Source organism: Diachasma alloeum, unplaced genomic scaffold (genome assembly GCF_001412515.2).
Source record: "Diachasma alloeum isolate Michigan unplaced genomic scaffold, Dall2.0 Dall_scaffold_00194, whole genome shotgun sequence".
NCBI lineage: Eukaryota > Metazoa > Arthropoda > Insecta > Hymenoptera > Braconidae > Diachasma > Diachasma alloeum.
This window is the reverse complement of record NW_021680359.1, coordinates 1,512,917-1,538,388: the sequence shown is the minus strand read 5'-3', so window position 1 is coordinate 1,538,388 and position 25,472 is coordinate 1,512,917. Positions and strand designations below refer to the sequence as shown.

The following is a 25,472-nucleotide window of genomic DNA, read 5'->3' as shown; positions in this document are numbered from 1 at the left end:
CCTCGATTTTGCCCAATTTCATTGCATTGTTTTCCTCTCGCATTGGTTATCGATTTGCAAAAGAAATTTGCGTTCAGGATTAAATTAAACATTAATTATTCAAAAAAATGGCGGTGCAATGACGCTGAAGAGAGTGACATTATCGACGCGAAATTAACCCTAACGCCATCACTCAGTCGCACGCGAAAAATCTCCCCTCTTGCAAAAATTCCGGAGAAAACGTAAAAAAAGACCATAAAAACATGTAATTTTGCCCTTTTCTGATCGCTGTATTCAATGAAAGCCCCTCACGATTGTTCTCAACTCTGTTCAATGGCTGTTTAGTGGCTCGCAGCCGTACTGGCTCTCCGTTTTCGCTGTGAGAATAGAGAGGGGAAGCCATTGGAACAAAGAGAACCAAATACAAGCCATGGTTGGAGGTTTTTCGTAGCAGTTGAACAAAAATGTGACAACAACTTGCTGAAGGAGTAAAAATATGTGAATAATCAGGGATGATTTTGTGGAGAATCAGGAATTTGGTGTTACAATTGGAGCCGTGAGGAGTGCAACTTCCATCAACATTTGTGGCATGATTCCCGAGATTCAAGGTTGAGAACCATTTGTTTTAATTATTTTTCGAACATTTGTTGCAACAATGTAAATCCCCAAAGCAAACAACAGTCGATACGTAGATCACGTGAAAAAAAATTCCAGACAAATGAACGAACTCGTGATGACGGAAATATTGATTTGTGTTTCAGAAAAACAGTAGTATCAACAAGTATTGAGAGATAATTCGAGACGAACTAAACGAATAGGCCTTTTCATTTTAGAGTCACGGGTATTCGGGCACTTTTCGCAAATTTACAGAAAGTTTATCATTTTTTATAGCTCGACTCAAATGCGTATTATTTTTTGTAGTAATATTTATAGGAATTTTTCATAATTTCTTTGAAGAGTTTCTAGTTTTTGGGACGTAATAAATATTTTCTCTAGATTATTTAATGCGTTGGGGAGGTTGGGGTAAAACGGACACTTGATTTTTTTTCAATACAAAGAACAATTCTTTCCTTTTGTCACGAGGCTAAACTGAGCTCAATTGATCAATTTGTTTCTGAGTTATGAATAATTTTAAAAAAAGTCTCAAGTGTCCGTTTTACCCCACCCTTCCCTAGAGGCCTATTTATGGCGATAGAAATATTGATTTTTGTTTCGGAAAAAAATAATTGAACCAGCAAGTATTACAAAATAATTGGAGAGAAACTAAATGGAACTAATGGATTCATTATTTTTGATAGCTCAAATACATATTGTTATATTCAGCGATAAATGAAGACAACACAGATTAATAAAATAGTTGGGGCGGTTAATTAACTATTCAACAAAGTAAATATGAAATATTTTGTGTCTTGCACAAGAGCTCCAAAGAGAATCCTCAAATATCCAAGTTACCCAAAAGACAATCGTTACCAACGGGGCTTCTTGAGATCCGTTCGATGATACACAATTGAATCAGGATTCGAAGGGGGGTACGCAACAATATTATCTTTAGTATTTTTCTGCGAATTTTTCATAATTTCTTCAAAGAGATTCTAGTTCCGAAGACGAAATAAATATTTCCCTCAGATTATTTAAAGGAAAGAGCTTATTATTTTATACAGAGAACTTATTTGTGATGATAAAAATATTGATTTCAAAAATTAACATAAATATTGAGAAGTTAGAGACTAATTAAATAAATAGGTCCTTTTATTTTAGAGTCACCAGATATTCAGGTACTTTTAGCGACTCTACATATGAGCAGTTCCACGCCAAATTCGAAACCCAAAAACTTCGATCTCAGGGATTTTCTTATGAATGACACATGAATGTTAGCAAGAATTCAATCATTCGTCAAATGCTTGGGTGATTAACAGAAATTTTCCGTCATTTTCAATCATCTACTGACTCGAAGTATCAATAATTGCCAACCTACTGCGAACGACTGATTTTAACGGATGCGAAAATATTCACCATGTTATCGATGATTTTCAGTAAAAATTTCAGATTAAAAAAAAAATTAGGTTTTTGAGATAATCATGATTGACGAAATAGTACATTACATACTCGAGCCTTGGAAAACAGATCACCGTCCCCCACGTGCAAGATGGCCTTCCGAGCCGAAGGCGAGCACTGCGCGCCACGGAATTGTCGTTTTTCAGGTCCCGTGACACGAAAAAAAATATGTTTTGGTGCATAAACCCCACAAAACTAAAACGGATGCAGCGAGTGAGTCTTTTGAAGGTCTTTTCATGTTCTTCGAGTTTGTTAAAGAGAAATTCGATAGCTTTGAAGAGGGCTGGAATATTTATGATAACGTGCAAAAAAAATTTTTATCGAAAGAAAACTGCGAATTCTCAAAAATCATAAATTCGTCACTTACTGTTATCTTGTGATTATCTGCTGCCCAACTTTTTAAAAAAACAAATGGGTATGAAAACCCTCGACATCGATTTTTTTGGGCTTCGGCGTTGACGTGGAACTGCTTCACAATTCATAATTTTTGATAGGACAGATGAAACAAAGTGGAACATTTGTCATCGACTCAAAATCTCAATATCTGTGTTTATGAACAACGATCAAAACTTAAAGTCAAACCCAAACGTTCCAGTTTGCCCAACTCACCCCTAGCTCAAATGAATGCCATCCTGAAGGATAATCGAGCGAGGAGTAGGATATTCAAAAAATTCAGCCAATTTTATGAAGATTTTTTCACACATTATTGAATCCATGCAGATACCTTTTGCAAAATTTGAGAAACCCCAGAAGCAGGGCAACAACAAAAATAATTTTTAAAGTTGTTGTTTATACATGAGGTTAAGGTACTTCCGCAGTATACTTGGTGAAAATTTCGAAATGGTATAAAGACGCAATATTTGGATCATATGTTGTTGACCACATTAAAAAGATATTGCCAAAATTTCAAGTCCCTGGTCCACCCCATTTTTGAGATATGCATCGCCAAACATTCAATTTTTGTGTTTTTTCCATTTTTGACGATGTATATCTCGAAAATCGGGTGGACAAGGTACTTGAAATTTTGGGAATAGTTTTTGAATGTGCTCGACAACATACGATCCAAATATTGCATCTTTATACCATTTCGAAATTTTCACCAAGTATACTTACTGCGGAAGTTCCTTAAATGGTTCATCGATAATTTCAGTATTTTTTCCACATTGCTGACCGATCGATACTGTAGTGAAAATCGACAAGCTACCGATGTTCCCTTCAACTTCAAGTACGAGCAGCAACGTTAAAAATCATTTTTCTTGTTGCCCTGCCTCTGGGGTTTCTCAGATTTTGCAAACAGTGTCTAAATGGATCCAATAATGTGTGAAAAAATTTTCATAAAATTGGCTGCATTTTTTGAATATCTTACTCCTCGCACGATTATATTTAGTAATGATATTTGGGGAAGATTGGCGCAAAGTGGAACGTTTGTAATAGATTCCAATTGTTAATATCATTGTTCACACAAAAAGATATTGAGATTTTGAGTCAATGACAAACATTTTTCTTTGCCCTATATTTCTCTATGAGGAGAAATCAATCTTTCTCCCATATTATTAAATGAAAGGAGGCCTATGTGTGACCATAAAAATATTGATTTCTTCAAAAACGATTGATAATATCAACAAGTATTGAAGAATAATATGAGATAAACTAAACGAATACGCCTTTTCCCTTTCTAGTCACTAGATATTCGAGAACTGCTAACGAATTTACATACAATCCTTAGTTTTTTATGTCTCTCACATGAATATTATTTAAAAAATATATATTCGTGACAAATAATGAATATTATTTCGTCAAAGATTTACTAGTTCATGTGTGAAATAAATATTTCCCCTACATTATCCACTGAAAGGAGCCCTATTTGTAACGCTAACAATATTGATTTCTTTTTCAGAAGAAAATTAGCAGTATCAACAAGTATTAAGAAGCAAAAGTGTCAACCCCATCAGTCTGTGTTCGAACATGGACCGTGTATGCAGGATATGTTTGACAGAAGCAACGAATTTAACACCGATATTCTGCACTGGCCAAGAACTAGACGATCTCTCCGGTCTACCCCACAAAATCCAGCAGTGCGGTGCAATAGAGATTCACGAGAGAGACGGACTCCCCTCGCTGATCTGTGATGTATGTATTTATAAAGCGAACGTTGCCCATGAATTTCGCCAGCAGTGCCAGCATTCAGACGCCCGACTGAGACTGTACTACGACAAGCCACCACGTACAGATCCCATCGAGACAAGTACCCAGACAGACTCGCAGATTCGAATACTAGTGGCGAAAAAAGTGGACTGCCATCAGCAGAATTACTTCGTTAAAGAGGAGATGCAGAATATGGAGCACGACCTGACGAATTCGATAGATGTTTACACGCAGAATCATCAGGCTGTGGTCGAGACGAGCCCAATAGACCCTGAGGATAAACTATTCTTGTGTCAAATCGGTTTCGATGGCTCCAAGGAGATGGAGAAGGACACTGTAATCCTGGAGGCGGACCCTGACGAGGTCCAGTGCTCCCCGAGGGAGACCCAGGTGCTCCTGGAGGTGCCAAACGACGTGCAACAGCGCCTCCAAGAGACAGAGCACGCAATAACCGAGATAAAGACGAGTGAAGCAGCCCAGTACCTCAACGAGCACTTGTTAACCTCCACGGCCAGCCCAGATGAGGAGGAAGAAGAGGGGATTGGAGTTGATGATACTCTGGATGCCGATGATGACGACATCATGGACAGTGAGCATCCAGAGCCAGACCCTGAACCAGAGCCAGAACCAGAGCCACAGCCCCAGCCGGGGCTACAACCAGAATGTCAACAAGAGCCAGAGCAAGTGCAGGAGCAGGCGCTGGTTGAGACCGAGGCACTGCTCCCTGAGATGATTCTCCCCAGGAGGCCCACCAGAAAAGCAAAACCGAGTCCAGGAAAATCGTACAGTGTCGACGAGCTCGACGGTGAGTTCGAGTCTCTAGGGGACGACGATCACGACGCAGAAGAGCCAAAATTCAAGTGCAAAGTCTGTCATAAGAAGTACGCAACCCTGAAAGGCCTGAAGAATCACTCCCAGGTGCACGATAAAAAGCACAAGTGCCCGACGTGTTCAAAGTTGTTTTATAAACTCGAGAACATGGAGAAGCACAGTAAAATTCACGAGACCAAGCCCCACGCTTGTCAGACATGTCACACGTCATTCGCGAAGCCACAGAGTCTAGTGAGACACATGAAGACTCATGTGGACCAGCAAATGGAGGACTCTATGAACGACGCTGGCTATAAAAAGGTGTCGAAGCTTGATAATTCTGATGACGAGGACGATCCCCAGGGAAACGAGCCAGATGAATTCGAGAATGCCCCTGGACTCTACAAATGCGACATTTGTAACCAATTCTGCTCGTCCCTGAAGAACCTGAAACGCCACGCCCTCGTCCATGGTGAGAAAAAGTATTCGTGCACAGTCTGTAAAAAGTGGTTCTTCAGACCAGACACACTGAAAAAACACGCTGAGAAACATGGTCACGGTCTTTTGGACAATTTAGTCGACGAGAACAAATTATTCGACTCTGACGATGACTCCCCCACTCAACCTATGTACAATGTAAACGATAATTCAGGGAAACGAGAGGAGAGCGATGAGGACTATGGATCGGGCGAATACAAATGTCAGCACTGTGACAAAGTGATGGCCACGATGAAGGGTTTGAGAAGACATTTGTCGTGTCACAAGCCGAAAGCAGAGCCAGTGGTCTGTGAGGTTTGTAAAAAAGTTTGTGCCAGTCGGGCTAGATTGGCTCTCCACGCGAAGACTCACAATAAATCAAAGGAAAAAGTTCCGAGGGAGTATCTGTGTCATATCTGCAGCAAAGTATACCCCAGTAATTCGTCGTTGACGTATCACATGAGGACACACACGGGGGTGAAACCGCACGTCTGTAAAATCTGCAACAGTGGATTTACGACGACAACGAGTCTGGCTAATCACATAAGAATTCACACAGGTGATAAACCATTTGTCTGTCACGTATGCAGTGCTGCTTTTGCTGTGAGCTCGGCCTTCAGGAGACACTTGACTCGACACACTGGAGAGGCGAATTATCTGTGCAAAACGTGTGGCAAGGCGTTCAAACGTCTGAGCACTCTTAAAGAGCATACTTATACGCACTCGGGGGAGAAACCGTATGTTTGCAAGACTTGTGGAGCTGCTTACAGCCACTCTGGGTCCCTCTTCGCGCATCAAAAACGCTGTCGAGCGCAGTATGGGGAGCTAGTGCCTGAGGAGCATCATAATGTCGTCGCTCATCATATTCATGTTAATAATGTGCAGACTGCTGTGAGATCACTCGCTGTCATTGGACAAATATTTTAAAATCACGAGTTTTAACATCTGTAGATATTATGAACCTCTTTGGGGATTAAAATTCTTTGAAGGGGTTACCAGTGTCGTACAATTAAGGTATTGGATGCCGAATCGCTGCCTCAATCCCGAACTATAGCCCAGTGCATTGTACAAGGCTTGTATTACGTGGGATAAATCAAGAGATTGGATGAATTATGGATTTTGTACGATTCTTCATTCAACAAATTTTATTCATCTGATTATCATCAAGTCATACTGATAAATGACTGAATTTATTTTACGATTGATTGATTTTTTTTAGTATTAAAATAAAAAAAATTGTTGGATACTGTGAAGACGAAATTAGAGAGTAGTATGGAGTAGTGAGTACGTTATTAGGATTACTGTAGTTGGTTAAAAAAGCTGTTTGATACGAGAGTCAGAAAGAATTATCATTGTATGCCTCTTTTTTCTATAAACGAAAATGCTTGAATAATTATTTTTCATACTTTGCAATCATTTATTCATAAAAAATATCCTTTTATTATTTAAATAGATTTCGGTAATCTATTGCAGAGGTAATCAGACTAATCGTCTTCGGTCTCTTCGGCCTTCTTTTTTAGTATCCTGTAGCGCCTCCAGATTGATTGTCGAGTTCGGTTTAGTGTCGCTGCAAGCTCCGCGAGGTACATGTTTTTGTCCAAATCGGGGTTGTTCTCAATTTTATCCATTAGAATTTTATCTTCGAGAGGTGTGTATCTGGGGGAAAGAAGAATGATTACTTTCACTAATTAAGTGGAGATCGATTCAATGACAGGGTTAAGTCTACAGTTAATTTGACTTCGAGATCGATTTTTAAGAAATGTTTTTCAATTGAGGGGGATACGGAGACATTTATTTGTAAACCTCACTTTGCTCTATGAAAATGGTCTCCAGAAATTTCTGTTGGAGATCCTTCGATGTGGGAGAGATAATGGAGTTGGAGTTGATTGAATTATCAAAGATGGAATGTTTTTTCGTTTAGTATTTCAACTCTCTGACATATATAACTAATGCTTGTATGACTAACAATTCAAATTTTCAAAACACTCATGTTCTTCTGGTAAAATACTGAACGTGGTCAGTTTCGCTATGATTTCCAAAAGAATCTGTTTAGAACGAAAATTGATTGTTTACGAATTATTTCGGGGAAACAATCGTAACTTTCCACAAATTCAACTTTTTAAATCAATTCTTCGAATCTTCTTCCAGAAGTAGACTGCATAATTCTTGTAAGATTATTGGAATGTTTTCTAAGGGTAAAAAATTGAGAATCAAATTAGAATCAACTTTGGATCAAATGGGGCTTAAGTGGAAGCGCTTGCTGTTGGAGGAATTAAAAAAATTATATGGATCAGTCCTTGGGTATTTTAAAAAATTGGCCCTACTGTGAAATAGACTCGTATGGTGAAGGAGTAAAATGATCTAAGTTCATTTAATTTCATCGTCACTTTTCGCAGAATATTTCGGAATCTCCGAAAGACGACGGAATTGTCATAGGGACCTATACTGCAGAAAAGAGCTTTCACAGAGATGAAAAGTTTCTCGTTTCCAGTAAAATTTTTGAATTTCAGAACTATCCTTTACAGACTTGACGTCACTGAAAAACTTATTCTGAGAAATTTTTCCACAAAAATCGAAGAAAAACATTTACAATTTTTGTAAGTTTTTCTTAATTGGTATTTAAATTAATGCATATTTTCTTCTATTCCAAAGAAATCTTGATTCGGAAATTCAGAACTTTTGAGGGGAGACCGTACTGAAATTTAAAAATCTCCGGGGCCTTTATCTACCGTGTTGATGAGTTAATTGCTTCAGTTTAAATGTAAAAGAATAATTAAAAAATTGATTTTGATTTTTTCTATGGATCAGAAAGGGGCTTTAAAGAAATGCCATCTTCAAAAGTACCCTCATGGCTCAATCCTTAACACATTGAGCTAAACATTGTCTTACACATACAGAAAATATGCATCAATATGATTGAATTTTTTGTTAATTTTAATTTTTTTTATTTTTAGAATTTTATATATATTTGTGAATATATTACATATGTGTGAATCAAAAGTTGAATCAATCGATTGAGAACTGCATCATGATGACACTTTTGAAGATTTGCTTCCTCTATAAAGCCTCTTTCTAATCAATGAAAAAAATTTAAGCGTAATCTTTCCTTATTATTTTACACTAAAACTGGGATAGTAAACTCATCACCTGCGTGAAACGAGGCTTCACGAACTGAGTAAAAAAAAACATTACTTCTTTATAAATAGTTTCATATTTTCAGTACAATGCCTTCTACAACCATGAGTTTCTCAAAATTAATAATTTGGTTCTGGAAACTAGAAACTTTTTTTTCTCTCTGTTATTACAAATTTCGAAATATCATCTTTCAAGTTCAAGATCATTCAATCAGAGTACAGAAATTGAATTGCTCACCTGTCCGTTTTATGTGTACTAAACAAATTCTTGAATCTCGCGTATACATGATACAGTGATCTACTAGGCAGTCCATGAGCCAAAAACTGAAGGAACTTTTTCCTCTCTTCCATCTTGGGAATATAGTATGCCCCCTTGTGCCTCCAGGCAGTGAATGGAAGTGTCAGTTCAGGATTCCAGTCGTGCCTCTTACAAAAATTCCTCCAGTTCTTCAGAATGATCTTGTCCTCCTCAACCTGCCAGACCCCAGTCCTCAGTTTCTCAAATGTCTGGAAATTCTGCTTCTCCTCTGACGTGAGTGCTCGACATCCAGCAGTCATCTCAACGTCGTGTTGCGGTGGCACTGGATGTTTCAAGTTAACAATCAAGCTCCTCAATCGACTGATCTGTTCCTGACTGAGGGGTTTGGGTTTATTTTTGACATCGTGCACCTCGTCCTCGTCAGTTGGCTGTCTTGGGGTAATTATTCTGTCCTTTACAGAGACAGGATCCTCTGCTTTCACCTTGGGAGGAGCTCTCGGACGACCTCTCGTTTTAATTCCATTCATCAGAGCTGAATCATTCGTTTGTGTCCCCACATCTCTCACTTTGGTCTTTGTTTTGATCTTCACAGGCTCATTACAGTTCTTACACGATTTCTCATCCATCTTTTTCATCTTGTATTCCTCGCCCAGTGTCAACTGTTCTGCAAGTGGAACTTTGGTGATTCTCTTGACTGGTCGCTTTGTTTCTTTGGGAGGTTCAACAGATTCTTGACTCTTTTGTTTAGCAGTTTGTTTGGTTTGAAGAGCAGCTTCAGGGATCAGTTTGGGTTCGACAGACTTAGTTGGGGATTTCTTGGGGCTTGGCTGCTTCACAGGCTCTTTAGTTTCCTCTTCGAATACATCCTGAGGAGGATCAGCATGTCTCTCTGGATCACTGACAACTTCCTCGTGCTCTGTGAAAAGGTTTTTATGAGATTTTGAAGACTTTTTGGGGCTCGTCTTGCCTGGACTCTGCTGAACATCCCTGAGAGTCTCCTTGGACACTGTCTCTTCAATTTCTAAAGGAGCTTCAGCATCCGTCACATCACCATTCTCTTGGGAATTCACAGGAGACTCCTCCGTCCGTTCTTTTTTGAATTTTTTGGGGCAGGGACGATTTTTCCTAAAAGTCTCACAAGGGGAATGTTCGACCTCCTGTCTCTTCTTCTTTTTCTTCTTGGGAGAGTCTTTGGACTCCACCTGGGGCTCCTTTTCATGATCCTGTGATCCATTTTTCTTCACACTGACGTCTTTGGGGGTTTCTGCCTGTGCTTCTGGTGCTTCAGCCTGAATCTTCCTCTTCTTATCCTTCACTTTCTCCTTGGGCTTCTGAAATTGATCCTCAGAATCAGACATCTCCAACCAGTTAGGTAATCTCCGTTTAGAGTCATTGAAAGAGTTCTTATCCAGATCACTCTCACTTGATGATGACTCTCGTTTTGGCTTCTTCTTCCTCTCTTTCACGACTTTATCGTCCTCATCGTGTAACAATCGTTTACTGGATTTTTTGGATTTCTTCACTCGTTTGTCGTCTTCCATATTGGCAGTTAAATTCCTCTGTTTTGTTATTAACAATTGACTCTGAAAAAGGCGGGAGAGGACCAGATCAGAGAGGTTAGAACGCCCCAAACATCTACCAGCATGTGACTCTAACAACCCTGAAGTTGTCGCCAAATGCACGCTTACCACTTTCACTTTTCATCTGTTATCTTGGCAGTCTTATCACGTGAAATGCTCAAGTGACCACTTCTCTCCACTCAAAAAAACAAAGCGGACGGTTTGAGCGGGAATTGCACACTCCCAGTCCACCATTAGGCCACAAAAATCGTTTGTGAATCCTTGGAGATCATTTCGAAATTGAAAAAAACACCAGCGCACATTAAAATCGTTCAAAATTGAAAATTCAATGTTTAAGTAATTCTCTCGTGACAAATATACGTTGGATCAACTCAGGAGAGGTCATTTCAAGTTCTTATAAACGTCAATAGAACGCCAGTGGCAGATAAACATGGCCGAGCAAGAAGAAACTGTTGAGAATGTCGAAGAGGAGAAGTCAGTTACAATGCTGGACGTCTTGCAGGAGGAGAATCAGCTTGAGGAAGATGCTAATGCTGTTCTGGGGGCTTCTGATGATAAGAATTGCACTTACGGTCAGGTATGCTCTCAGGGGTGACCCCAGATTTGATGGAAACAGACGGCACTGGACGTGCAAGCTTTTTGCAAGTGCTTCTCATTTTTTGGAATTGATTGATCATTTTTTGGAATTCTTTCAGGGATATATCAGACAAGCTCTGTATGCTTGCAACACTTGCTGCCCTGGGGGCAAGGAGCCTGCAGGTGTCTGCCTGGCCTGCAGCTTTCATTGCCATGAAGGCCACGAGCTGATTGAACTGTACACAAAGAGACACTTCAGGTGTGACTGCGGGAATTCCAAGTTCAATGGGAAAAAATGCAGTTTGGATCCTGTAAGATTGGGGTTTTATTTGTTCGCTTGTTTCTATTAACTTTTTATAACTTATGAGTGAATTTCGAACACTTCTTTCAAATACTTTTCTCGCATGAAAAAGTGAAGATTGGAAGAGGGGAAAAAATGGGATGGGATAGGTGTTTTTGACATCCTACACCTCGTCCTCATCAGTTGGCTGTCTTGGGGCAATTATTCTGTCATTTACAGAGACAGGATCCTCTCTTTTCATCCTGGGAGAAGCTCTCGGACGACCTCTCGTTTTAATTCCATTCATTAGAGCTGAATCACTCGTTTGTGATTCAGAAGATTGGAAGAAGGGAAAGAAATGGGATGGGATAGGCGAACCGTTCAGTGATCGAACCGCTCAATGTATTTTATTCAGAAGGAACTATTGATCTGGTGGCATCGACCCTCTCCCTCTTTGACAAACAGCGTAATTTATAATGAAAATTTATGGAGCTCACTGATTCTCGAGTCATTGTCGAATCTAATTCGCTCAATTATTGGTATTTGTTAGATTTTTTTCGTTTGAACTGTGGACGATTCACAGTGAGAAAAAATATTGTTTTTGGCAAAGAATCATTTTTTTGGGAGAAAAATTTATTTTTCAGGAGCGTATTTCTCCAGGCCAGTCATTCTCGAGTGGTCCATGTTCATCTGTAAATATTAAAAGAATGTTTTTTTTTTCAGTCAATTGAAATTCAGCATCACATTTTCCTTTTTCCCCCTTTCGGTCTCCCCCTGCATCTTCCTCTGGACTTTGAATTTTGGTGTTTCATTTTCTTTTCAATTAATCCATTAACAAAATCTGCCATCAAAACTTCTCAATAATCCTCTATTCTACTGAATGCAACAATATTATTTTCTTTAGTACTCCCAAGAATGAAAAAAAATTACAAAAGTTAATAAAGAAAAGTATTTAATACAAATAAAATGTTTTCCTTGAATTGTATCAAACAGTCGTTTTTCGAGTGTTTCATTTTGCCCCACTCTCCACTAAATGGATTATTTTTTTCGAGATTGAAGTATCAAGACAATATACTAATTACGATTTCGAACATTGGAAATGCAATTCGCAGCTATTTTTATGTACATTCTCTGGAAAATTTGAGAAACAAAAAAGGTGACTATTTGAAAGATTGAGTACACTGGATCGTTTTTTTGATAATGCCATTTCAGGCTTCCAAGCGTCTAATGGATAATAAACAATGAGCTTTTCCATACTCATCAGTTTATGCATACATAGAAAATAGGGTACACATATGGAGATCTTTACTTCAATGATCTGTAATGTTGAAAACTCATAACAGTTTCCCTTCTTCAATTCCCTAGTCTTCCATGATCTTCAACCGAACAGTTGAAGGTTTACTTTTGAAATATTGAACTGTCACAACATCACTTTCCAATGAAGAAAGTATTTTCAATCAAGATTTCTTTTGCTTACAGGCAAAAGCAAGTACCAATAGTGAGAATGAGTACAATCAGAACTTCACAGGGGTGTACTGCACCTGTGGCAGGCCATATCCAGATCCCGAAGATACCACCAATGATGAGATGCTTCAGTGTGTCATCTGCGAGGATTGGTACCACTCAAAACACCTGAACTGCAAGGATGACACTCCTGAGGAGAACTCCTACGAAGAGGTCGTGTGTTCTGGATGCATGAGCAAGCATGACTTCCTGTGGCGTTATGCACTACAGTATTCTGTTAATAAGAGCATTAAGAAGGAGGGGGAGAAGGTGGATGAGGCTGTTGATGTCACTGGGGCATCTTCTGAGTGTAAACTGCCTGAGAAGGGGGTGGAGAATGCTGAGGGTTCGTGCTTCTGGGCTGAGGGATGGAGGGCTGCTCTGTGTACCTGTGATAATTGCAAGAAGGTATGCAGGAGAGTAAAGAAGAACTCGTGAGTCATTAGTCGTTTTTATTTATTCACTTCGGTTCGTCTTGCAGATGTATGAGAAAGGAAATGTCTCTTTCCTCATTGATCCCACTGACAGTGTCCAGGCCTATGAAGAAGCTGGAAAACTCGTACGTTCAGAATCAGCATATGAGAGAGGAATGAAGGCTCTTGCTTCCCTCGATCATGTCCAGCAAGTCAATGCCATTGAAGGTAAATTCACGTAATAACTGGGTTGATGTAGAAAATTTTCGTATGGAGGGGAACTAGTGTTTTCTGGTCCGTCTTACGACCGTAGATCGGATCAATCATTATTTTAGTAATATTATGAAAAGTTGCACCTGGCAATAATTAAGTTTTTACTTATCTTCATTGAAATTTGAAAAATAATTTAATAATTGGTAATTTGAATTTCTCAATTATTGGTTGATGAACTAATTCGGAATTTCAATATTTAAATTGATGGTTAATTTAATAATCCAAAAATTCGTGAATTATATTAACAACTGACTTACTCAAAATTTAACTGTAATAAAAAATTATCATTATGCCGATGTCTGCTTACGACGGTCCACTTTTTTCCACGTTGAAATCCTGTTTTGGACCATAAATCGTAGAAAATTCTAGACTTTTATTTATTTATTGTTGGGCCCCTGGGTACATACATGAAGAGTCTTGGAAACTCTGGAGTTAATCGAGAAGTTTTTAGAAATGCCCACAATCTTGTTCAAAGCTTGGAAAATACAGAGCTTTCTAGACGATTACCAAATTTTCTCGAAAATTCTGTACAGGTTCAAATCTTTGTACAGTGTTCTAGAACTCTTCACAATTATAATCAGAAAAAAAACATATCTTTGGTGCTGTTGCACATGATCCTCGAATTTTTGAAACGATTCTTCTAAAACTTTAGGTAACATTTGATTTTTCGAAAAAACGAACATCTCAAATTGTATAGTAAAAGAAATAATGCGACACAAAAATTGGATGAAAAATATTAGTAATATTTGCTTCATTTTGAGAAAGAAAGAAGAAGCAAGGTGTTACAGCCAATTATAAAAGACTAGAAAGTAAGACGTACGATTTGACAATTTGCATTAGTTACCTGGATGTAACAATACATATCGAATATTAGTTACCCCACAATACCAAAATTTTACGCAATAGCTCTGTTTTCATATAATAATCACCCGTTTCGTTCGGAGTATTGTTCTTTATTTGACAAATTAATTTTATTTCATAGAATATAACAACATGAAGGACCACTTGAAGCAGTACCTGAAGAAATTCGTGGAGAACAAGAAAGTAGTACGTGAGGAGGACATAAAGGAATTTTTTTCTGAAATGTCATCAAACAAGCGCCCAAAAGTCACTGTCCCCACATTCTGTCGTTAATTAATCCAAGGTACAACTATATTTTTTTATAAATCCATAAAATATTGTCGGCGCATCACTTGAATTATGACATCTCCGGGTTTAGCATGCCTACAAAAAGTAAAAGCTGTGAAAAATTGAACATTTCGAATCATATATAATCACGATGCATTTTGAAATATTATTGATAAATAAATGAGCTAAGTCATTTTGTAATAAGTATTGATTTTGAATTTTCATTCACCTTTACATCATACCTAAACCCTCCAGTTGTAAATGGGGTGAATGGATAATTGTAGCAAGAATTAGTGTGTCTCGGTGCGGATGGGTATGACGACAAGGGGTTCGTTGAATTTTGGTTTGTCTGTGTAGATCGACCATGTTCTTTTCACACAGTCGAATATGCCAGTTGCAATTGTCTTCACGTAATCGTCAGGTCCAAAGTCTTGATAGACTCGGTACTCGTTGTCAGTTTGATCGCTCAAAATGTCCATGACCTCTCGACGAGTTCTTGGAGGTGGGTGACGAGCAATGGTAGCATGTCTATGCTCACTGCTTGTTATTATTACTCCCTCTACCTCTGGTACTTTCAATCGAAGATATCTGGAATGGAATTATCAATCTTCATTCCCAATTTTGTTACGATTCAGTAATGGCGTAATATCTAAGGAAAGAACACTGATAGAGAATAACCACTTGATTGATTTCCAAGTGGAAATTCTTGAAATATTCAACGATTTACATGAAATCTCAATGAATTTCGTTGCTGACATAGCCAATTTTTGAAAAATTGACTGCGAATTCAATTTTCGATTTGATAGGGGTGAAGTGGAACGTTAGTGATCTTCTGCAATTTTCAATATCTTTGTTTATAAACATAGCTGTTGGGATTCTGATTCGATGACAATGTTCCGTCTTGCCCCTTACCGCGATGGAAATCTCGGAGAGTTAAGGCGACGTTTTTCGTGAACTCCCAATTTATTGAAGATTTAACTCAATACAATGTTTAATTCTCACTACGAATATAAAAATTCAAGTTACTATTGAAATTTTTCAATTCATTAAATAAAAAAAATAATTTTTACCAATTTTACAAGCAAAGAAAAAATGGGAAATTCATTAATGATTTGACTTCTATTCTTCAGACAATTCGGATTCAACCGTTCAATTTTACTGATTTTTCGACAGTGTCTATGAATCCAAACGTTAGATGCACATTATTGTGTGAGTAGCTCAGAAACGTTTAGGTTAATTAGGTTTGCAAAGAATTCATCAATCAATTCTTTTTTGTAGAAAATTTTATCATCTGCAAACAGGGCTACTTGAAGATTGCCTCTAAAATTGTTCATTTCTGAGATACGTGAAAGATAATCTCCAAATTCTTTGGATTCATTTCGTAATTTCCACACTTCGCCACAAATTGACAAATAAACGCAGAAAAAAGACGTTTCATTTGAGCGGGATAAGTTTCTAATTTTTAAGTAACTACCGAGAATTACCATAAGCATGGAGCAGTTAATTAGTAAAATCTACGGGCAAAACTTTGAAGATTTACGATTTTTTAAATGAGATATTGGTAACAAAATCACTTGATTTTAGAATTTCTTACTCGTGGAATTTTCAAGTGCCACTAGCAATTCTTTAAAAATTAGGGATAGATCCCTACAAATAACAACTTTTTTCTCAATGAAAATCAATACAAAATTACTTATTGCAGTGGGTAATATTCTCCCCAGGGCTAGCCGTGTAGATACTGAGCTGCGACTCATAGGAATCGACCTCCACAGGTCCCACCTCAGCATTATGAAACATCCTATCTCCCTCTTGATCCAAAAACGTCATATTAACTGAGAATCCCTCAGCGGCTCCATATCCCTTATTCCTCAGTGTTTTCTGGGCTTGCTCGAAGTTAGCGACTCCCAGAAGTGATCGAGCCAGGAAATATCTCGCTGTAAATTACCTTTTTCAGTGTTTTTCCTCAATAAAAAAAAAATTTGCCAATTCGTTCCAATGAATAATCTATTGGTCTCACGTGTTTTTCCGGATCTCAATGTCCTTGCACTCAGTGTATTAACACAAAAAACGAGTCCATGATTGTTAAAGCCCATCGTGTACCCAGGGAGGAATCCAGCGTAACAGAGGGAAGAGAATTTTTCTTCTCTAAATCCGGGTTCCGTCACGTGAACGCTCGCGATGTACCAGAAGTTCAAGGTCTCAGCGAGAGCGTCCTCGTTATGTCCCAAAATTTCCTGGAAAATCCGTCAATTACGCCGATCATCATCATCATCATTATAATCATCAATGAATAATCTGATGAGATTAGAGGGATAACGAGGAGATTATTTGAAATGCTCCTACCTGTCCGGGATAATTGCACACGATGGATGAACAGCCGACAGGTTGATTTGTACTGATACCTTCCCCATCGACGACATTGGGAAGGATATCGTCAAGGTGCATAAGGAAAAGCTGATAAACGAGACAATAAATATACTTGAATGATTGCCGAGTATCAGGGCCACCAGGTGATTACTTATTACGATATGGATTTAGGCCGTCCCGAGACGGTTCATGGGATTGAAGTAATCTATTGCGAGAGGGGCTAGAGGGAAAGGGGAACTTGGAATTACTGGTGATTTTACTTCCTCTAATTTATGAAGTTAATAACAAGTAATTTCAGTTATTGAAATGGTGCGTGGAGATGAGTCCAAGAGTTTCGTATTCACTCGGCGAATATTTCCCGATTTAAGGAGATCCAAGTAGTTTGGCTATTTTTTCTTCAGTGGAATGCTTTTATACTGTTCTAGTGGAACATCAGAGCTTTCATTTGAGCCCCATTTGACCTCAAGCTTCTGAAAATTGAACAGTAATTTTATTATTTAAACTGTACAGGTCTGAATTTGAATTTCGATATTGAACCGTTAGAAAACATTTTAAAAATGTGAAAAAAACATTAGAAACTTTACATTTGGAGGAATATTGATGGAATAATTAAAAATTTGCAATTTTTGAAAATTACGAGCATTTTCTATAAATAATTTATAAACCATGAATTTTCTCCCTTAAAAATCATTTGTTCGCAATTATAACAAATTTATTCATATTCAGAATTTTGCCAGAAATCGATTTCATGTCTAAAAAAAATAAGGTTTCCCCAAGTTTGATCAATTTAAATTAGTTATTTATAAACAACGAATGTTTAAAAATATAATAATTCTGTGCAAAATGTAATGGAATGAGGCTGAACATTCATGATTTTTTTCAAATTTTTCTCACGCAATTTAATTGACAAATTTTACAAATTTGATGATTGAATATGATCGAATGGTTTTACAGTGTGATCTGTACCAAATAGTAAAAGATACTTGGATATCCTTAATAGTGCTCGAGGACAATGTTGAGGTTTTTATTGGTAGTCCTAAATTGGATAAGGGGACGAGTGAGGGATTTTCACATCTAATAATTATTTTTGGTTCAAAGACGATATTAAGTATGATTACGTTTCATTCGAAACGTAGTGTAATTGAACTAGTTACATCTGTTTGTGTTGATTATCGCTGCTGACTGAAACATGGCCCAAAGGAATTTAAATAATTTGAGAACGTACGGTCGAGAACGTCTATTTCATTTCAATATTAATTATGGTTATCATTTATTTTCATTCTAAATAATCAAATTTTTTATATTTGATGGGAAAAATCAGGTTTTTATGATTATTCTGGAAGAAAAAACAAAGCCTCGATACGTCTCCCTCAACTAGATGGGCGTAGGGTTCATTTACCTCATCCAAAATCAAATCTTAAATGTGGAATGAAATTAGTAGATTCAAATCAGAGGTCAATATTTAAAAAATTTTTTTGAATATGTCAAAATTGGGAGTTTTTTTTGTAATTTACTATTGTTTTTATCAAAATTCCTGCTTCCTTAAACTCATAACAAATATTCATCAAAACTTTCCGGATGCGTTTTTAGGCCAGTTTATTACTAATTTTCATGATCTCTTTTCCATAACAATAAAATGGAAATTTTTCTACTTGTCATCCTGGAAGTCGATGGCAATTAATTGTAATCAACATGAAACACCTCATTGACTTTATCAACGCCGGGGAATGATAAAATATGTAATTCAAAAATTCTATACAGGTTATTTCGCGAAGAGATAGTTTGAGGGCCGTCAAATTTGCTACAAAAAATCCCTCTAAACCTAGTCTCCTCAAATATATTTATAAAATAATAAATGCATCCAGTGTCAATCCACCTTCTCATGCCAATTTATTACTGATTCCCATTACCTCATCGACGCAATAATAAAATACCAATTTTCCCGTTTTATAATTGAGGAAGTCAATGACAAGTGAATGTAATAAGCATAAAACATTTGCATGACTATTTATATATTAGAATGCTGAAGAGATATGTCCAAAGATTGCCTCCAGCCCATTCTGCGAATATCTCCGAAAGCGTCGCGTTCAGAGGAAAGTGTCAAAAGGCCTTTTCTAGTCTACAATTTTTTTTTCTAGTCTACAAGTTGTTCCCCAAAAAGGTCCGTCAATAAATTTCTCTATTCAGTTCAAAGATATTCACGAAAGGAACAGCAAATTCGTTAATTTTCTAATTACTTAATTTAGTAATTATCTATCTAAATACTTAATTTTCTAATTACTTAATTTTCGTTACCTTATAGAATGGAACATTTGATCCATCAGCTGTTCCCTCAATCTCCCGCACATACTCAGGAAATTGTGTCTTCACTGACGTTAAAGTCTCCTCATACACCTTCCTTCCTTCCTTAGTACTATACAGATCGAGATAAGACTTATGCAGTGGCCCATAACGATCGACAAAGTCATTGATCATTTTTGCAAAAGTCCGACCCTGAAGTGTACAATTTTTCATTATTCTTATCTCGCAATAAGTCCTTTCATTCGGAGACAATGGTACAAGGATCCGTAGCCATAAGTTGTCGCGAATAAATTATCCATTCTAATCGTATTCACGTGTATTATCCATTTTTTAAATCTCTTTTCTCGTACTGACAGAGATCATTTAAACGATGTAGAAGCTGTCATTGCGATTGTTTTATTATACACGTGGGAGAAACCACAGACAGTCGTCCTGCGGTTGACAGGCGCGGTTGAATATCGCTATACCGCAGAATTACATTCTATCATTTTATTTCCAACGAAATTCGATGCAAGTTCATGAAAAGATTTGTAACTGATCATCGCTCGAGAAGTTTCAGTCAAGCATGCACATCTGATCGATAGCGTGCAGATGATTATTTAATATGCGTTCATATCGGAACATCCTAGTTTGTCACATCTAGTATCCTAGATAGAGACATTCTTTGATGCACGGAGAGAAATGTTCAGTAAAAATTACGGAACTCACAATTCGCTCACCGATTACGGAATCGACTCAGACAATTTAAGTGACGGTATCGTAATTTTTCACAGGAGATTCGGATAAAAATTACGGACCACTCCGAAAGAATTCCGTGACAGTTTCGTAAAATTTCCTACAACATTTCGCTCCGGAATTACGCAAAAGATACGTAATTTTTATTGAATATTTCTCTCTGTGTGGGCTTTCAATCGGACGAATGTAAATTTGCTTCTTAGAGAGCATTGAAATATTACCTCACACGATTGAGGGGCAGGGGGGAGTTTGTGATGCTTTGGGATGAGGAGGGGGGTTCTTAGTTGCGAAGTCGCACTATTTTTTTTCGAATTTTTAATCAACGGAATCGCAAATGGCATTTTGTTTTCGTCGCCTTTTTTCATTCAAAAAAAGAGGTTTCAACACTTCGAAATTTCAGGGCAATTTCGCAATGCTGTGATAGCAACAATTTCATAATTTCAAAAAGTGTCGCATAAAGATTTAACGTTTAACCATATCATTATTTTTCTTATTATCTTTCAAATTCAATTTTATGAAGGAAAACAGAGAGGAGGCCGTGAATTTTGTGATGTAATTTATGACCGCTTATGATTAAGGGGGGCAGGTCAAAAATAAATTTTTTAATGTGTGACATAATGTTTGAATGGCTCCTCAAGCTCCTTCTCACACTATTGGGTTCATCATGAGCTTGAAATATGTGGATTCCCTTTAATATGACTGCAGAATCCATTACAGAAGGAAATTTTTCCATTCCCATAAAAATATTAGCATTTCAGAACTCTGGGGTACAAGAGAAATTTCCATTAGCATGAAGAAAATTTTCCATAAAAATCAGATGAAAATGTAATCGTCCATAATTTTTTAGTAAAATCGAGTATAATTCAGTAGCAAAGTGGTAAAACGGTACAAGTCAATTTTGACTACTGACCAGTTTTCAATAAATATCTCGGAATCTAAGGAAGATAGCAAAATTTTTTGTAAAGCCGATTGAGAGCTACAACAAATGTAATTACGAAAATTTCGCTATCTCTCTTAGATTCGGAAATATTCCTCAAAAACTCAACTGGGAGATGAGTCGACTTAAACCGTTTTACCATTTCGCTACTAAATTGTACCTGAATTAAGGTACATATTCTTTTATTTCAATAAAAAATTGGGTTTTGGAATTTGGAACTTCTCGATTCTTAAGGATGCATTGCCCCTTTTCAGCCAACTTCCATTTTCGTCTTCAGATTTTTAACAAACTATTGATCGGATTGACGCAAAAAATCTACTAATCCAATAACCAATGAAAAACAACAACTACTCTCTGAACAACCGTGAAAATTGGCTGAATGAGGGCAATTCTGAAGATAAGAACACTTGAATCAAGAACATTCTCTTTTTTGAATTGATAATTTTTCGTGTTCTAAAGGCAATCCACTTAGGTTTATAAATTCTTTGTTATTCAAAGTATATGACCTCACATTTCAACTCATTAAGCGTTGAATTATTGTGGAAATATTTTAGTTGAAGACCGCAGAGGTTTTCAATTTAAGAACTCTTCTCATTTAAAATAAGTAGGAATTTGCTACCAAATTTTAGGGATTTTTGTTGTGCAATTAAGAAACCAATTCACCATTCTCTTTAAAATCCCATTTCAAGTGATGAGTTTTTAAAAGAGTAACTCAGTTCTGGAAACTAGAAACTTTTTATATCGGTGAATGAATGCCATAAAAGTGGACCTTTTTTCATATGGGCATGTGGATTAAATATAGAATCATAAACTTGATGATAATGTAGGTCAAAACGATATATATATAAATTCGATAAGAATCGAAATGCGATGAGAATAACATAGCATGAGAAAAAATGCAATGACGAGCGAAGAAGAGGTGCAGACATTTAAGATCGCATTTCATTTACTCCGATTCCACCGCTACTTATTACAGGTGTGTGCTGCTTTTACTCATCTCATCATAAAAACTCGTCACATCGACAGTTCATCACTCGTCACAAGAACAATTTATTACGACATCATTCATTACAAGAACGATGCATTACGGTAGCATTTATTATTGATATACTTTCGAATTCCATATCCTATCTTCATTTTTTTCCAAATAATTCTCACACACCCTAAAATTTGTACGAAAAAATAGCCGAAGGAAAAATAGCCGATGGGTAGTAACACGCGTTGTGTGTGGGAACCAACAAGATGACCGGTCACTTTCGGTAATTTTTTCCGCTTACCCTGCGATTTAATTTCCAACTTTATTTGCAATATCATTTCCATCGAAATGACAACCGATACATTCATCCAATGTATCAATTTGCTCGGATGTTATGAATTAGATGATGTTTTTGTATATATTCAAGTTGTTATGTTTACGTTCGCGCATTTAAATTTGGGCTCACCATGGAGCACGGTAGAATGAGTACATTTCGACGGATCCGGAAAAATTGAAGTTCTAACATCGGAAATCTTGCTGTGAAATACAGGAATTTTTCTCGGATTCCCCGCAAGAATAAAAGAAATAATTTTTTTTTCTGAATGTTCTTTCATTTTTGTTAAGGAATAATTTCTGTATTCCTGAAAATACAGGAATTTTTCTATAACCCGCTGCAAAAACCCCGCTTCTAGCAGGCGAATTTATTACGGGTCCGTCAAAACGAACTCATTTTACCGACTAAGAACACTAATTTTTTCTATTTTTTTCTCTACATCGTGTTATAATTTGGAAATTTGTGCATTCGTTTACTCCATTTTCATGCAATCCCAATTAAGGGGGGACCCCGGTGAAATCTGAAAGTGTTCGGTGAATCTAGGGACTTACTGAGCGACTTTAGTTATATGATGGGAAAAATCCCGGACCCAATCGGTTTTGCCCCGTATTTCCACGGAAAACGTCGTTTTTCATGTTTCTACCTTTAAAACGTTCCTCGTTCTCCAATTTTGATCCGATTTAATTTTTTTTCCAAATGTTCGTGAGACTCCCAAGAACAAAGTTAAGCTTCCGTTTTACGATCCATTATATAGAGCATGAGAAAAACGCTAAAAACCGAAAAAAACGAAAATACCGAAAAAAAGCGTTTTCCCTTCTGATTGTCTTTGCGTTATGCCTGAAAAGTTTTTATTTTGAATAATTGACGATCAGAAGGAAAATCCGCTTTTTTTCATTTTTTTTCGATTTTTTCATGATCTATATAATGGATCGTAAAACGGAAGATTAACTTTGTTCTTTGGAGTCTCACGAACATTGAAAAAAAAATCAAATCGGATCAAAATGGGGGAACGAGGAACGTTTTAAAGGTAGAAACATGAAAAACGACGTTTTCCGTGGAAGTACGGGGCAAAACCGATTGGGTCCAGGGTTTTTCCCACTTTTTAACATATCCCATCATATAACTAAAGTCACTCAATAAGTCCCCAGATCCACCGAAGACTTTCAAATTTCATCGGGGTCTCCCCTTACGGATACATATTATGTGATGTTCACTTCATAAAACGGGCGCTATTGCCCCTCGTTGAATCCTCAAAGTATTTTATTTAAAAATTTATAGCGCGTTAAAAAGAGCTGCGATGAACTAAAATAGTAACAAAACTGAATAATGACGAAAATAAATATAACCAAATGAAATGTAATGAAATCAAATGTGATGAATCGCCCAATAATCGAATGGAATGATGAATTGTACTGTAATAAGCCGAGATGTTACTATTTACTCCCGAGTAAATCAAACAAACCGACTACAAATAAAGATTCACTGATAAGAGAGATCCAGGAGTTGATGCACTTCTATGAGACACGAGATGTGATTATAAAAAACCGTTTAAAACGCGATTATTTCTCCAATTGATTCGGTTTCGAGTCGATAGTTATTTTAGTTGATTGAAAATATGTATTTTTTCCTTTACTCACAATATCGTATCCAATTTCGTAGTGAGTTCCCCTGGTATGGATGATTGGTATTGCATCTCTTCTTCCTATATCCTTTTTCGTCTCGTGCTGATCCAGAGTCGACGAATTAACTACTCTTGCCATTACGAATAAATATACTCACTGAAATTCACGATAGAGTTGTTCTATGCTGGTTTTTCGATGCAATGTAGAACGTCTATCGTTATCAACGATCCAAATAAATAATGTGCAACATCCAAATGAAGACGTGGAAAATTAATGGCAGATAACACGCGCAATGTTTTACTTCCCCCCACTCTATTTTCGAGTTCAATACAGGAGTTGGAAAAGATTCCACTGTAAAAGAAGTAGATTTTTATGTGAATTCCGGCAGGTGGAGAACAGCGATCGGAATAAATCACTGAAATTTAAAATTCAAATAAGCGATGATTTTTCTATCTCAACAACTCCCTACTTGAACCATTCCCCCTGCCAATCAAGAGTTCTAATGACACTAATGCTCGATATGCTACTGCATACAAGACTTGAAGAGAGAGAAGTACAGCTCTCTGGTGTCGGTGTCCAACTGGATGGCTGGACACTAATCTTTCTTTAGCTACTTATCGACTTATACCCGGCGACACTCGGTCCCCAGTTGAGTGACGTTGTGAGTAAACCACCTGAGGATTTTATAGGAAAAAGTAAACCTTATTCATTGGCAAAGTACATTTGACCTTGATGTGTACTATGATGGTGTACACCTGGTATGGATGGTGTCTCGCCTTAATCGTCACGCGTATCACACAAATCATTGTCTCATCTCGTTAAATTATAATTACGTAATTTTTCGATATACGTTTATTCGAGCGCTAATTACCCTTGTGAGAGAGATATCTTTTTATTTGAGATATCTTGTTTTCTGCATTTCGAGGCATTTTATGGAAAAATTCTGGAGCAATTTAGGTGTGCGAAGCAATCGCAACATTCTAATACTAAAGGCCATCTTCCACTTAATTAGTGCCGATAAAAAAACCACTTCAATTGCAGTGATGAACAGGATTATTAATCAAATTGGGATTTTGAAATACATGCATGCACTCGGAATTGGTGTGATATCCATACCTCCTGAAATCCGTCGTTTATCTCGATTACTACCTTCATCAATGAAGCAGGGGGAAAAAAAATTTAATGCGACTGAGTGCGTGTTGACATCGCGTGGTCAGCTTCGTGTAATTATCTGTTGATTTTATGCTTCACATTCGTGCAATTATGCAGGTCCTCTACAGGGTAAATGTGGGGATAGTGCAAATGCTGATAAGTCATATAACTACATACGAATTCATGATTTGAAGTGGCATTGGCACGATTTTTTGACATGCACATAACTTAACAGATTCGATTTGACAGCTCCCAACCCCGTGGTATTCGATGCTTATGCAATCCCACGGAATTTCCCTCTCATTTTTTTCTAATGATCAATCTAGTCATCGATTTTTTAAGCTTCAGTGAACTCGATCCGTCCTTTCGTACCTTTCCTACGTTTTTCATAGTGAGAAATTGTAGAAATCTAGTACAATCGTTCAATAAGGCTTCA

The 25,472-nt window shown here is 37.2% G+C and overlaps 4 protein-coding genes across 6 annotated transcripts; 2 read left to right on the top strand and 2 right to left on the bottom strand.

Annotated features, from left to right (window-relative positions):
- The first annotated feature begins 152 nt into the window (after window positions 1-152).
- LOC107048545 (zinc finger protein 709) lies at window positions 153-6,862 on the top strand. The gene is made up of 3 exons (XM_015271759.2): window positions 153-244; window positions 325-587; window positions 3,932-6,862. The coding sequence occupies exon 3, from the start codon at window positions 4,000-4,002 to the stop codon at window positions 6,391-6,393; it is 2,394 nt and encodes a 797-aa protein (XP_015127245.1). The 5' UTR covers window positions 153-244; window positions 325-587; window positions 3,932-3,999; the 3' UTR covers window positions 6,394-6,862.
- On the bottom strand, window positions 6,860-10,510 carry LOC107048546. Its single transcript, XM_015271760.1, has 2 exons — window positions 8,839-10,510; window positions 6,860-7,122 (listed from the first exon to the last, which is right to left on the bottom strand). The coding sequence occupies exons 1-2, from the start codon at window positions 10,398-10,400 to the stop codon at window positions 6,951-6,953; spliced, it is 1,734 nt and encodes a 577-aa protein (XP_015127246.1). The 5' UTR covers window positions 10,401-10,510; the 3' UTR covers window positions 6,860-6,950.
- An 82-nt stretch (window positions 10,511-10,592) lies between these two features.
- Window positions 10,593-14,816, top strand: LOC107048528 (putative E3 ubiquitin-protein ligase UBR7). Its single transcript, XM_015271731.1, has 5 exons — window positions 10,593-11,016; window positions 11,135-11,326; window positions 12,775-13,206; window positions 13,280-13,439; window positions 14,467-14,816. Exons 1-5 carry the CDS (start codon window positions 10,870-10,872, stop codon window positions 14,616-14,618), a joined length of 1,083 nt encoding a protein of 360 aa, XP_015127217.1. The 5' UTR covers window positions 10,593-10,869; the 3' UTR covers window positions 14,619-14,816.
- On the bottom strand, window positions 14,422-24,529 carry LOC107048527. 3 transcript variants are annotated; one of them, XR_001461686.2, is made up of 8 exons: window positions 24,354-24,528; window positions 23,900-24,235; window positions 19,275-19,472; window positions 16,956-17,066; window positions 16,630-16,846; window positions 16,306-16,546; window positions 14,842-15,200; window positions 14,422-14,708 (listed from the first exon to the last, which is right to left on the bottom strand). XR_001461686.2 is itself a non-coding variant. In XM_015271730.2 (7 exons), the coding sequence occupies exons 1-6, from the start codon at window positions 24,020-24,022 to the stop codon at window positions 14,903-14,905; spliced, it is 1,188 nt and encodes a 395-aa protein (XP_015127216.1). In that variant the 5' UTR covers window positions 24,023-24,529; the 3' UTR covers window positions 14,422-14,708; window positions 14,855-14,902. The 3 variants fall into 3 exon arrangements, 1 of the variants encoding a protein (XP_015127216.1); XR_001461685.2 differs by having other exon boundaries at window positions 23,900-24,528; XM_015271730.2 differs by having other exon boundaries at window positions 14,855-15,200; window positions 23,900-24,529.
- Window positions 24,530-25,472: the final 943 nt, after the last annotated feature.